Below are 13,622 nucleotides of genomic sequence, written 5' to 3' on the forward strand. Positions count from 1 at the left end.
TCTTAAAGGTTCTAAAGCTTTCTGCTTTAACTACGTGTCTTGGCAATTTGTTCCAGATTCCCACAACTCTTTGAGTAAAGAAGAGCAAAAGGTACTTCCCATTAATTTCCACTGGTCTCCATGATTCACTGTTTAGTTGAAAGAATTCTCCTGAATTTACTTTTGAGAATTTTCAAGACCTGGATTAGGTCCCCACACAGTCTCCACTGCTCGAGATTAGACAGGTTTAATTGTCAGAGTTTGTCAGATTAGGACATGTTCTTAAATCCTGGGATGCACTTGGTTGCTCTCCTAGGCTGCTATTCTACTGTATGTCTCTTTTGTACCGTGGTAACCAGAACTGCACAGTACTGCAGATGGGGTCCCGCTAGTGCATTATATAGTTTGTGCATATTATCACTGGCTTTGAATTCAGCAGTTTTTACAACCTAGCATTTTATTTGCCTTTTTAAAATCTTCTGTGTATTGCTTAGATGATGACAATGATGTGACAATATATACCTCCAAATCCTTTTCAGAGACAGCTTCCTTTAGGACAGTCCTTCCCATCTTGTAATTTATAAATGAAGTTCCTTTTTCCCACATGTAACACTTTGAACTTTCCTACATTAAGTGGCATTTTTCAACTGTGTTTGTACAGTTCTGAAGCTTGTTCAAGTCTTTTTGAAATGTATTTGCTGCCTGATCAGTGTCTGCCATTCCTCCAGTTTTAGTGTCATCTGCGAATTTCACACATTTGATAACTATACCAGAATCTAGGACATTAATATAAATAAGAAAAAGTAATGATCCCAGGACAGTTTGGTTATTAGTAAATTTTGTAATTTAATGACCATTCCCTTAATTGTTCTCTGTTTAATATTTTTTGTATTTTTTTAGAATTCTATCCCAATTCCTTTCCCCATTATCAGCCTAATAGGGCTCTTAGGTGCGACCCTATTTAATCCACCCGCTGGCCTCAGTTCTTTGCTGAGGCATTAAACTACATCTTGCTTTTCTTGTTTGGCTTCCTTTTCTGAGTTTCCTTTCTTTTCCTTGACCTTTATAATTTTGGATTGTTAATTTGGTTTTTGAATTTTGGCTTTGATCTTGAATTATTCTCTTGTCTTAGCAGACTTTGTTTTTTTAGTAATTTTTCCTTTGTTAATTTAATTATTGGCATTTAGTTTTGCTAATTTAAAATGTAGATGTGTTTGGGTATTTTCTGGATTATTTTAGATTTTGAAATTTGTATCTTTTTATTTCTTTTGCATTTTATATTTTTTCTTTGAATCTTCTTTTAAATTTAATTAAATTAAACAACACTTTTGTTGGAAAGAGGTTTTAGTGGTTCACCTCTCTATTTTTGCGCCTTACTTTTTAAAATATTATGCCTTTGGGTAGTAAGGGTACATGCAAGCACCAGATGATTATTGGGAGAAAATGGTTTGTAAGGGCAAGACAAAGAATAGTAAGGATGCAGGAGGGTCAAAACTGGAAAATCACAATAAACCAAAGCATCTTAAATATTAATGTAAAGTAAGAGGAATAGTTGTAGTCAGAGCCAGAGACAAAGTCAGAGACACAAAGTACCACCTCAACTAATCTTTTATATTCACTATTTAAACTAGAATTTTTAGTCTTCTTTGATAGAGATTTTATCCAATCAGTGATACTAAACTGTGTGTTCACCATCATATTTATACTGGGAGAATCGTGATGTGGGCGGCACGGTGGTGCAGTGGTAGCGCTGCTGCCTCGCAGTTAGGAGACCCGGGTTCGCTTCCCGGGTCCTCCCTGCGTGTAGTTTGCATGTTCTCCCCATGTCTGCATGGGTTTCCTCCGGGCGCTCCGTGTTTCCTCCCACAGTCCAAAGACATGCAGGTTAGGTGGATTGGTGATTCTAAATTGGCCCTAGTGTGTGCTTGGGGTGTGGGTGTGGGTGTGTATCCTGTGGTGGGTTGGCACCCTGCCCGGGATTGGTTCCTGCCTTGTGCCCTGTGTTGGCTGGGATTGGCTCCAGCAGACTCCCGTGACCCTGTGTTCGGATTCAGCGGGTTGGAAAATGGATGGATGGATGGATGGATGGAAAAACATTTAGAAGTAGCAAAAAATCCTCACAAGAGCACCAATAGGGCCAGAAAAAAAGTAAAGTAAAAAGAAGCAGAATCATAATATTGGTGTTTTTGAGTTTTAAGACCTTCCAGCAATTTTTTGTGTATTTTGGGCCTGAATCATAAAAACCATTTTGTCATATTTCAGCCAGGGTAGCTAGATAGTGGTCAAATTCCTCTTTTATGCTGATTTAGTTCCTTTTTCATTGTTTTGTTTATGTTAATAATATTTATCATTTAGTTTGTATGGGTCTGAGTGGTTTGCTAAGAGACGGACCACCTACCCATCACTGTCAAAAGACCACCCTCAGCTCTATAAAGACTGAGGAAAACCTACAGTCCCTTGTGGTACATTGCACACGCTGCTATTGGTGACTTGTAATTGTTATTGTTATTGTGCTTGTGGATTTACTTGATTTTTGACCATTTGCTCTGGATTTGTGTATTTGGACTTATTTTCCACTGCATTGCCCTTTCTTTTTTAGGAAGACAGCTCTTTCTGTGTTTTTGACTCTTTGGAGCTGTTGTGATGCAGAACATTTTTGTGTAAAATAAATATTTATAAAAATTCTTTGTCCGCCTTTTATGTTTTTACAACTCAAAAGTTGATGGATCCTTCTCCTTCTTAGGGTTCTGGTTACTGATTTTTGAACTTTATGTTCAGATATACCCAAGTTCATGATACAATTCATGGATCTAGCATCCTTGTATCATGACTGAAGCACTAGGTTTATTTATTTATTGTCATAACTAGCTGTGCTACCTGTCTAAGATGGGTTGTAAGTAATCATCGTAGATGCAGCGTTAACATTTGCAGCGCACGATCCAATGCATATGTCTCTTTTATACAGAATTTAGTATAGGATTCCTAAAAGCAGTGTTAATGTTTGTGATATGGCACCTATTGAAATGAAAATGCAATGCATTTTATTACTAATTTTTTTCGTGATGTGCCATCTTTTGGAATGGCAGAGACATTGCAACTGGACAGACACAGACAGACACACAGACACATATTCTTTTGTTAAGGGGGATGTTTTTCTGTAGAAGAGATAATTGTTTTGTCTTCCTGACATTGTGAACTGTTCAGTTTCAATTTCATTTTTTCATAACATTATTTTTATAATGTGTAAATTTTGATTGTTTTATTATTTTACCTTCTCTGGCAAGAGCATTTTGCGTTTGGCATGGTCATCGCTATTTGGTGCTGCCTTTGCCGAGACACGGCAGCATGTTGCTTGGAGGCAGCCACTGTGACTTTTATGTCATTTTCATGATGATAATTATACTTTGTCATGCTCAGAGTAACCATCTAAGATTCTGGAATCTAAAACAATTGCTTTTGTGGCAATTTAATGATTTTCTTATTATTAAGGCATTTAAAATTACACACAGTATTTTCTTTGCTTAATTTTTTGGGTACTTGGTTTCTTTTCTTCCTGATGCTGGTTTTTGGTTAGACCACCTCCTGGTCCTTCTGTTTTTCTGTGTCCTTATTCAGATAGTACATCTTGGTTCAGAATCCTGAACCCATATGTTTTCCTCCAATTACTTTGGTTTCCTCCTACATCCCCACAGATGTTCTGGTTAGGTTATTTGGCAATTCCAAATTGACCCAGTGTGAGAGTATGCAAAATTGGGCTCTCTGAAGGACTGGTGCTCTTCTCAGGTATGGTTCCTTTTGTGTAGACCTTGGTGGATAGGTATACACTTTTCTTTTTATAAAAGTGAGAGCAAGGACAAGGAAAATGGCTAAAGGGGCAGGGAATGTTGTGATCAAAAACATGCAGAAGATCATTAAGTAACTTTCTAACTTTCTTCATTGAAAATTACAAGACAGAGAGCAAATACCAAAGTCCAAAAGAAGGAAAGGGTCAAAACCTCAACTAAGAAAATGAGTGAACCTTGTCAAAAGAGTCTTTTCACAGAGTTTGATTTGAAATGTCAAAAATCTCATATCTCAGTCCTGGTGGTCTTGTGACCAGCAATGGTTGTAGTTGGTGTAAAAAACATGGCCACAAGCCTGAAAAATGAGTGTGAAATGATGACACGCACTGTGAAAACCCATTTCCCAAAATGGCAACAGGTAACATCACCATCATAGTTATAAATATGAACTATCACTTAAAAAATGAAAACATTTAATGCAAAATGTGTACAAGTGACTCCTAATATGTAAAAATTAAGAATTCTGCCCTCCTGTGACAATAATTGGGTTAAGCAGGTTGGGAAAGTTTTGTTGTGTATTTTATGGTCACTACTTTTGTCAGTAGACATTGCTAATTTTAATGTTGTGAAAAACACAAATATAAGATTGGTTCTCTTCTTTAATTTATCAAATGGTAAATTCTTTTGAATCATATATGTAGTGAGTTTAATAGGATGGTAATGTAGCAGCTACATCTTAAATTGCACTCTTGGCTAAATTTACTTTGTTGAATGTATAAGACAGACCTTCATGTTGCTCTTGAATTATTGATTGCACATTTTTGGAAGGTAAAAGTTGCAATATTTTGGCAATATAAAAATCAAGTAATGTGTATAAATAAGGCAAGAATTCTCATTCTAATAGAATACCTGCTACAGAATTTATGCTCTGTAATATTCATTATGTAATATTGTACGCTTCAGTTATTCAGAATTCAACTGTGCATGTACCCATGTCATTTGAGCCACTAAATCCTTTAGTGACTAGGATCTTCCACAATGCAGTTATTTAATAAGTTGATAAAGATTGGGTGAGATGTCTTTTCTAATTTTTTTATTTTCCTCTTTATTTTCAGAATAAGTACAATGAATTCTGAGCTGTTTCGCAGAGATGAAGAGCTGAGAAATCTGCGCCTCCTTCTAAAAGAAAATGTAAATAAAGGGAGGAGCTCATCGTCTGTGTCAATGTCTTCCGTGTATGACTTGGGTAGCAGTGACCGTGAAGAACTCTCCCAACGTTTCGAGGAGGCTAAAGATAGGTAACATGGCTTTTAAGAAGTTTATACTCGGATACATTTGTCTTGGTGTTTGTGCCTTTGTTACTGTATCCTCTTGATATGTCAAGTTGAGACCCTACAAGAAGTCAAAATAAATTGACGCTTCGATAAACAGGAGATGAATTTTAGTGAGTGCTTTACTTCTTTGTAAGTAGATGTTCCGTGGATTGTGTCTGGAACTGAGTTGGATTTCCAAAAAAAGAGAAGGAATGCCTTTCTAATCTAGAAAGAAGTAACCTTATTATATATAACCTATCCCTTAGAACAGTAAATGTTTGGAATGAAGTTTAGGTTTAGATGTTTTCAGAAACTTTGTGTTTTGTGAGCCATACAAAATAAATGAAAGTATTTAGGGATATCCTTTTAGCTAGGAGACAGTAGAAAGTTCAATAGCATGTTATGTGGGTCCTGCTAGCTATTGGGAAAAAAGCTGGCTAGGAGGTTTGTATGCCGGGATCATTAGTGCATCAGGATTCTCAGGTTGGTGCCTCAGATTTTGTTTTCAAAAGAAGCAATATAAATTTATGTGACTATACTGAGATTAGCAGACTGGCTGCTTTCTACTTACATTAGAATAAATGGCTCAGGGGGTGAAATAGATACGTGCAAGAATGCAGTTATTTTATACTTGTATTCTCTTCTCAGTTTTGTGCTCCAGGTTAATTCTTTTTTAATACTTTTTGTTCTTAAAAACAGATGTTTTCAGAATCACTGTCAAGCTTGAGGTGTGAGGTAATGTAATTCTTGTGACATGTTGTTAGGAACTGATAAGGTCCAATTAAAATTCGATTTTCTTTCATATAAGACCATAAAACCTAATTTGCTTCAGAGAATATTTTTCAATATTTAACAGAATTTAAGCACTCATTTTTAGGGAGACTGTTCAGCGGCATATTATGCTTAGAAATGTTGGACATTTGGTTCTGATTTATAGCATAGTCAATATGTACAATCTAATCATCAAAGAAACTCATTTTGTACCTTGAAGCAGACTCCTCTTCGAAGAGTTTAATCTGAAGCGAGAAATGACATCCAACAATCAAACAATTATATATCAGCATGCACCGAAGGATCATCTGATTAGTTGGAAAACAGCTGACAATGTTGTAAATAACAATTAGATTTACTGCCATCTTTATTGTGATGACTAAACTATCTGAGAATGGCACAGTGATATTAAAGTGAATGCAGCAGATGTGTATTTTTGTAATGCAGAAAATGGATTGTGTTTGTTTCATTTTTATCTTTCTCATTCAAATATATACTGCATATGAAGCTTATCCTTGCATAAAATAATTTCAGTTTATTTCCTTAGTACTAGGGTGTTGTACCGTGTTAGCCATTATGAATGTAGAGAAAAGCCAAGCAAAATGACACCTTTTATTGGCTAACTAGAAAGATTACAATATGCAAGCTTTCGAGGCAACTCAGGCCCCTTCTTCAGGCAAGTTTATTTCCTTAAAGCACTTTTGATAGCTTAGAGCACAGAATACATTGTCCCAATGTATACTGTACAGCAACAATTTCCTGATTGAAAGAAGTAGTCTGCCTAATCAGAATCTGTACTGGTTCAAATAACACGTAAGTGGTAATTGAGGCAGTGAAACCGCTGTTGTTGTGCAATTGCTCTGCTGGTTAGTGGTTGTAAAGGGGGGGCTAAGTTCTCAGATAATGCTACTCACCAGTCTTGTGTAAGAACTCAAGACTCCAGGTGGTAAACGAATGAATGAAAACTCAGGTACAAGATACGAAGATGAGGTTATGTACAAAGATGTTAGACTCACAATTTGTTATAAGGTAGGGAGTTAAGAAGAAGAAGAACTAGACCAAGTTAGTTTTAGTGCTTGGGCATTTATTCAGAATGCCCGTTAGATACTTCCTTCAGGACTTTTTACCGGGCATGACCCACTGGGTGAAGATGCAAGGGCAGATCTTGGGAAGCACTGCAGTAGTTATATGTGTTGCTCCCTCATGAGAAGCTGGGAATTTTCCAGAAATACCCAGAAACAGTTGTCGTAGATGGGTACTCTGGTCGGTGTAATTTAGTGTCTTTTCACGACAACAGATATGCAGTCATTGAATATACTAGTGCAGCTAAGACTAACTAATTTAGAAAATGAAAAAATCACAAATAAGAATGGATAAATACAAAACCACAAATACTTATCACTGGAAACATTAATAATATCTTTCATTAAGTCACAGCTTAATAGAGGGTATCTCATTTTACCATTCACTACTGCACAATTTTTCAAAGAAGGCTCAAAATCACACACTCTGTAAAAAACTGAAGCAGATAGAAAACTATATTCCAATTTACATACAGTTAAGCTGGAGGGGTAACACCTTACCTCAGGTACTACAAAAAATGCATCTATTACTAATTTACTCATATATAACAAGACCTTAACAAAGGCTTCTTTTGATGTTAGTGAATATTCATCTATGTAATGTGGTTTACTGAAATGCATTTACTTTAGAATGATCAGAAGTGGTTTAAGTGAGACATATTTCTCTTGAAATTTCAAACATTAGACCTGTGAATGCAATTTTTCCAATGTATCAAAGTATATTAACATGCCACACTGCACAGAGATGAATGACTACTTAACTGACGCTTCATAAGACTAATTAAGACCAAAACAAGCCTTTAAGGTCTTGTTACATAAGAGTAAGTGAGTAACAAATCCATTTTTGCCGTACCTAAACTAAAGTGTTACAGTAGGAGGGTTACATAAAAGCATTTCACTCTGTTGAATTAGCTCTGCTTAACCACGCTTTAGTCTAAATAAAACCAAATGCATGTCTTTAACGTCTGTTCAGCTCTTTTCACTTGATTGTGTGCTACACACATGCTCAATTTTTCTCTCACTAGACCACCCAAGCACACATGTGTATGTTGGTACTGGGAGGCAGCAGGTAATATCGTTGCAAAATAAAGAAATAAACTTCCTTATAGTAAAAGACATTGAACTAAGGGGTGACATTTTTAGTTATTTTTGTCTAGCTGTCTGCAGAACAGAGGCAGGAATTCACATCTGGATATCAGTGTCAAAAAGGCACATGGCTGAAGTGAATCCATGACCCAGGGCTGAAAAGTTTCTGTGGAGGAAGATGAGCAGCAAAGTGAAGGGCACAGCCAGTCTCCTTTGAAAATGACCGAACCTCACAATAATGTTTTCCTTTTTTCCTTCTTAAAATGACATGGATACACTGTTTTGCAATATGTGTGTAATCTCAAGATGTGGATCAACACTCAATAACATTTTTGGCTTGAAAAAGTGATATATTCAATAACTTTTTATGCTTGTTTCAAACTGGCAACCCCTTAAATATTAGTTACAGTGTACGATGCAACAGCAGGCAAGTAATTTTTAAAAATACTAGGGGGCTCTGCCCCCTGCTTGCTTCGCTTGCCCACCCCCGGGTTTGTTTTACCGGATATACAATTTAAAGAGATTGTTATTTTCATGGGAATTGTTACATATACATTATTTTCACTTTTACTTTAAAACTTTTGTAAATACAATACCTGTCCTTTATTTCCTGCCACGTGCGTGGTTATATCTCTTTCTCACAGGACGTATAATGTGGCTGAACGCACCCTAAGGAGATGCCATCAGATCATGTTGTCTTGCTGCTGCTGCTGGCGAGCTGCATGTTCTGTTTATCACACTGCGCGTCGATCATTTAAAAGCCTGTACAGCAGCTGTCCTTTTGCCACTTCGCGTCTCTGCCACTAGCGTTGTGATGTGGGGGGGGGGGGGGGTGTTTGGGGGCTGAACGAACATTAAGGAAAAGCGGTCGGATCATCTGCTGGCTTGCTGCTGCTGCTCCTGGTGAGCCTGTTCTGCTTGTCGTTGTTTTAAGGGCTGACAGCACATGAAGTGTGTCTGCCAAAAGAATTCCAACAACTGCTAGGTTAGATGTCAGTGAACTTGTTTTAAATGTTGTCTCACTGCCTTATCTCACGTGACGTTAAAGTGTCTCTCACCGGACGTCAAATTGTCTTCCGAGAAGATCATGTCTCGTCTCCCTAGACTCCCTCCCAAGATTTTTTTTTTTTTATAATAGAGAGAATACAGTATGCTTCACTTTAGAATGCATTATCATGTGTCAAATTACTATATACCATGTGTGGACAAGGCGGCACGGTGGCGCAGTGGGTAGTGCTGCTGCCTCGCAGTTAGGAAACCTGGGTTCGCTTCCCGGGTCCTCCCTGCATGGAGTTTGCATGTTCTCCCCATGTCAGCGTGGGTTTCCTCTGGGTACTCCGGTTTCCTCCCACAGTCCAAAGACATGTAGGTTAGGTGCATTGGCGATTCTAAATTGTCCCTAGTGTGTGCTTGGTGTGTGTGTGTGTGTGTGCGCCCTGTGGTGGGCTGGCGCCCTGCCCGGGGTTTGTTTCCTGCCTTGCGCCCTGTGTTGGCTGGGATTGGCTCCAGCACACCCCTGTGACCCTGTAGTTAGGATATAGCAGGTTGGATAATGTATGGATGGATGGATGTGTGGACAACCAGGGAGTGCACCAGCCGTCCTAACCCCAAAACAGACATGCGTGGGACACAAGTTCAACACAGACATTTTTATTTTTCTTCCTTTCCATGTGGGAAACGCTTTCCCCCGTTTCCCATGTTCACAGCACAGTCATAAGGACAGGGAATACAGCACAATTCTCTTCTTTCTTTCTCCTTTCTGTCCATCTGGCTCTACTCCTCCTGGCAAGGTTTGTCTCCCTTCCTTCCGACTCTGGCTCTGAGTAGTGGCTGCTGGCTCCTTTTATATGGCACCTGGAAGTACTACTGGTGCTTGATGTCCTTCTTCCAGCAGCACTTCTGGATGTGACAGAAGTGCTCCCATAAAGGGCCCAACAGTTCCTTAAGTACCCCATGGAGTCGCCCACACAGCCCAGCAGGGCTGTTCCAATCACCAAATCCCACATAGCCTTGTGGGAAACCCAATTTCTGCTCTGCTGTCTCTCCTTGTACCCTTTATTCTGCCTGATAATACACTAATTCCAGTAAATTACTTTTTGCCCCCCATTATGGTGGAAGCTGTCAGACTTTTGTTTTCTGCTGTTAGCTTGCCTGCCAATTACTACCTGCCATATATATGTGCATCTCCAGTATAAAACACAGGATTATTAAACCTCTGAAGTTTTCTGCAATTTGAAACAGTCATGTTTTAAAAGTACAGTTATTTCTGCTGTCTAAGCACAGATGCAGAATTAAGTACAGTCATATGAAAAAGTTTGGGAACCCCTCTTAATTCTTTGTATTTTTGTTTATCATTGGTTGAGCTTTCAATGTAGCAACTTCCTTTTAATATACCTGTATGACATGCCTTATGGAAACAGTAGTATTTCAGCAGTGACATTAAGTTTATTGGATTAACAGAAAATATGCATTATGCATCATAACAAAATTAGACAGGTGCATAAATTTGGGCACCCCAACAGAGATATTACATCAATACTTAGTTGAGCCTCCTTTTGCAAATATAACAGCCTCTAGACGCTTCCTATAGCCTTTGATGAGTGTCTGGATTCTGGATGGAGGTATTTTTGACCATTCTTCCTTACAGAATCTCTCCAGTTCAGTTAAATGTTTTGGCTGCCAAGCATGGACAGCCTGCTTCAAATCATCCCATAGATTTATGATGATATTCAAGTCAGGGGACTGTGACGGCCATTCCAGAACATTGTACTTCTCCCTCTGCATGAATGCCTTTGTAGATTTCCTAGAAATTTGATTCTGTTCATCTGGACAAAGTTTTTAAGTGGGAGAAATATTTCGAGACTTATCCAAGTCTCTTCCTCAGTCTCAATTGACTGCAGGTTTCCCCAACCTTATAAACAGTACTTTTGCTTAATCACAGAGACTAGCACCATTGACAAAGGGCCAGTTGATCAGTGATATGCAAATTGTCCACTGATTAGTAGACGTGTGAACCATTCATAGAGGGTTGAGGAACGGCTGCAATCACAACATTGTAAGATGGCGACAGATGTACCCTTAGGCCCCCTCCTCTGTTCAGAGATGGTCGTTCCTTTTTCACGTAAATGGCCTCCCTGATTCCTCTCTCAAACCAGCGCTCCTCCCTGTCCAGGATGTGCACCTCTTCATCTTTAAAGGAGTGACCACTATCCTGTAGATGTAAATAGACTGCGGAGTCCTGGCCTGATGAGGAAACTCTTCTGTGTTGTGACATGCGCTTAGCCAGTGGCTGCTTGATTTCCCCGATGTACAATTCATGGCACTCCTCCTGGCACTTAACTGCGTAAACTATGTTACTCTGTTTGTGCCGTGGGACCCGATCCTTGGGATGGACCAATCTTTGGCGTAGCGTGTTTTGGGGTTTGAAAGCCACTGAGACCCGGTGTTTCGAGAAAATGCGCCTCAGCTGTTCCGATACTCCTGACACATATGGGATCACTAAGGGTTTTCGCGTAGGCAGTGGATGTCCTTCCTCTCTCATGAATCGCTTGGAGCGTTCTTTAAGTGTCCTCCCTGCTTTGACAAAGGACCAGCTGGGATATCCACATTTACTCAGGGCCTTTTTAACGTGGTGTTCTTCTGCTTCCCTGGCCTCTGAGCCTGTGGGAATGGTGTTAGCTCTGTGTTGTAGAGTCCTAATGACACCTAGTTTGTGCTCTAGTGGATGGTGAGAGTGAAACCTTAGATACTGGTCCGTATTTGTGTGGGTTTACGGTACACATCCACTTTCAAATGTCCCCCGTTGACGATGGAAATTTCACAGTCTAAGAAGGCTAGCTTGTTATTTTCCATATCCTCTCTGGTGAACTTGATGTGTTTGTCCACCCCGTTGATGTGGTCTGTGAACTGTGGTACCTCCTGAGATCTGATTTTCACCCAGGTGTCATCCACATATCTGAACCAATGGCTCGGTGGTGTTCCAGGATAGGATGATAGAGCCCTCTTTTCCACTTCTTCCATATATAGATTGGCTACTATAGGTGAAACAGGGGAACCCATGACACACCCGTGCTTCTGCCTGTAGTACTGGCTTTTGTATATGAAATATGTGGATTGAAGACACAGTTCCAAAAGCAGGCACACTTGGTCTGCGTTGAGAGAGGTTCTTTTACTGAGAGTGGGGTCATTCTGTAATCTCTTACGTACTACCTCCACTGCTTCAGTCACTGGGACACAAGTGAATAGAGATGTAACATCAAATGAGACCAAGGTTTCTTCTGCCTCCATAATGACCTCTCTCACTTTCTCCACGAAATCCAATGTGTTCTGAATGTGGTGTTTTGAGCTGCCTACCACCGGGTTAAGAACAGCGGCCAGGAACTTGGAGATGTTATACGTGACTGAATTGATCATGCAGACAATGGGTCTTAAAGGAGCACCCTGTTTGTGTATTTTTGGTAAACCATACAGACTTTGTGTAGATTCCCCTGGGTATAATCTGTGGTATGTGGTCCGGTTAATCGCATTGTCCTGAACTAACTGCTTAAGACAATCTATCACCTTTTTCTTGTAACCACTACCTGGATCTTGCTTTAAGGGCTCATAAGTATTTTTGTCACTGAGCAGAGACAAAATTTTCTCATGGTAGTCTGTCTGGTTTAGCACAACTGTGCATCTCCCCTTGTCCGCTGGAAGGATTATGATGTTGTTGTCCTTGCTGAGTGCCATGAGGGCCTTCCTCTCCTCAATGCTGATATTGGATGCAGGGGGTTTTGCATTGCTGAGACATGCCGAAACTTTTATCCGCAGTTGTTCTGCTTCCAAATCAGCAATGTTGTTGTTTCTGATAGCAGACTCTGTGGCTGTAATCAGTTCCACTAGCGGGATTTGTTTCGCTGTGACCGCAAAATTTAACCCTTTAGAAAGGACGTTTTTCTCTGCTTGGGTGAGTTGTTTGTCAGACAAGTTCTTCACCCATTTGTCCACATCTTTAGTTTCTGTCTGGCATCCTTCTTTCTGCTGGTTGTGGAGGACACTCCCCATAGTGTGCTGGTGTTTGTGGCGCACAGCAAGTAGATCAAACTTCCTCTTTTGCCTGGTTTTAGACTTTTCATGCTGTGCTAGACGAGCCTTCTCGGTGAACTCAAGCACCTGTTGAAGTGTTTTCTCATCTACTAATCAGTGGACAATTTGCATATCACTGATCAACTGGCCCTTTGTCAATGGTGCTAGTCTCTGTGATTAAGCAAAAGTACTGTTTATAAGGTTGGGGAAACCTGCAGTCAATTGAGACTGAGGAAGAGACTTGGATAAGTCTCGAAATATTTCTCCCACTTAAAAACTTTGTCCAGATGAACAGAATCAAATTTCTAGGATTTCCTTACCTGGATTATTGAGCATGCATCGAGACTTTGTAGATTTCGAACTGTGTTTTGGGTCATCGTCTTGCTGGAATATCCAACCCCTGTGTAACTTCAACTTTGTGACTGATGCTTCAACATTATCCTGAAATGTTTGTTGATATTGGGTTGAATTCATCCAACCCTCGACTTTAACAAGGGCCCCAGTCCCTGAACTAGCCACACAGCCCCACAGCATGATGGAACCTC

General features: G+C 39.6%; 2 protein-coding genes across 4 annotated transcripts in view; both read left to right on the plus strand.

Annotated features, from left to right (window-relative positions):
- The window catches only part of itpr2 (inositol 1,4,5-trisphosphate receptor, type 2), a 1,448,083-nt gene that overhangs the window by 1,059,939 nt on the left and 374,522 nt on the right, over positions 1-13,622 (plus strand). The gene's annotated exons all lie outside the window — the stretch shown is intronic.
- The window catches only part of LOC114662175 (prelamin-A/C-like), a 264,345-nt gene that overhangs the window by 28,821 nt on the left and 221,902 nt on the right, over positions 1-13,622 (plus strand). For all 3 annotated transcript variants that reach the window (XM_051930054.1, XM_051930055.1, XM_051930050.1), the window contains exon 4: positions 4,877-5,059. In XM_051930054.1, the coding sequence (XP_051786014.1) occupies positions 4,877-5,059 (183 nt within the window). The remainder of the gene's footprint in view (positions 1-4,876; positions 5,060-13,622) is intronic.

Source organism: Erpetoichthys calabaricus, chromosome 1 (genome assembly GCF_900747795.2).
Source record: "Erpetoichthys calabaricus chromosome 1, fErpCal1.3, whole genome shotgun sequence".
NCBI classification, from domain to species: Eukaryota; Metazoa; Chordata; class Cladistia; order Polypteriformes; family Polypteridae; genus Erpetoichthys; species Erpetoichthys calabaricus.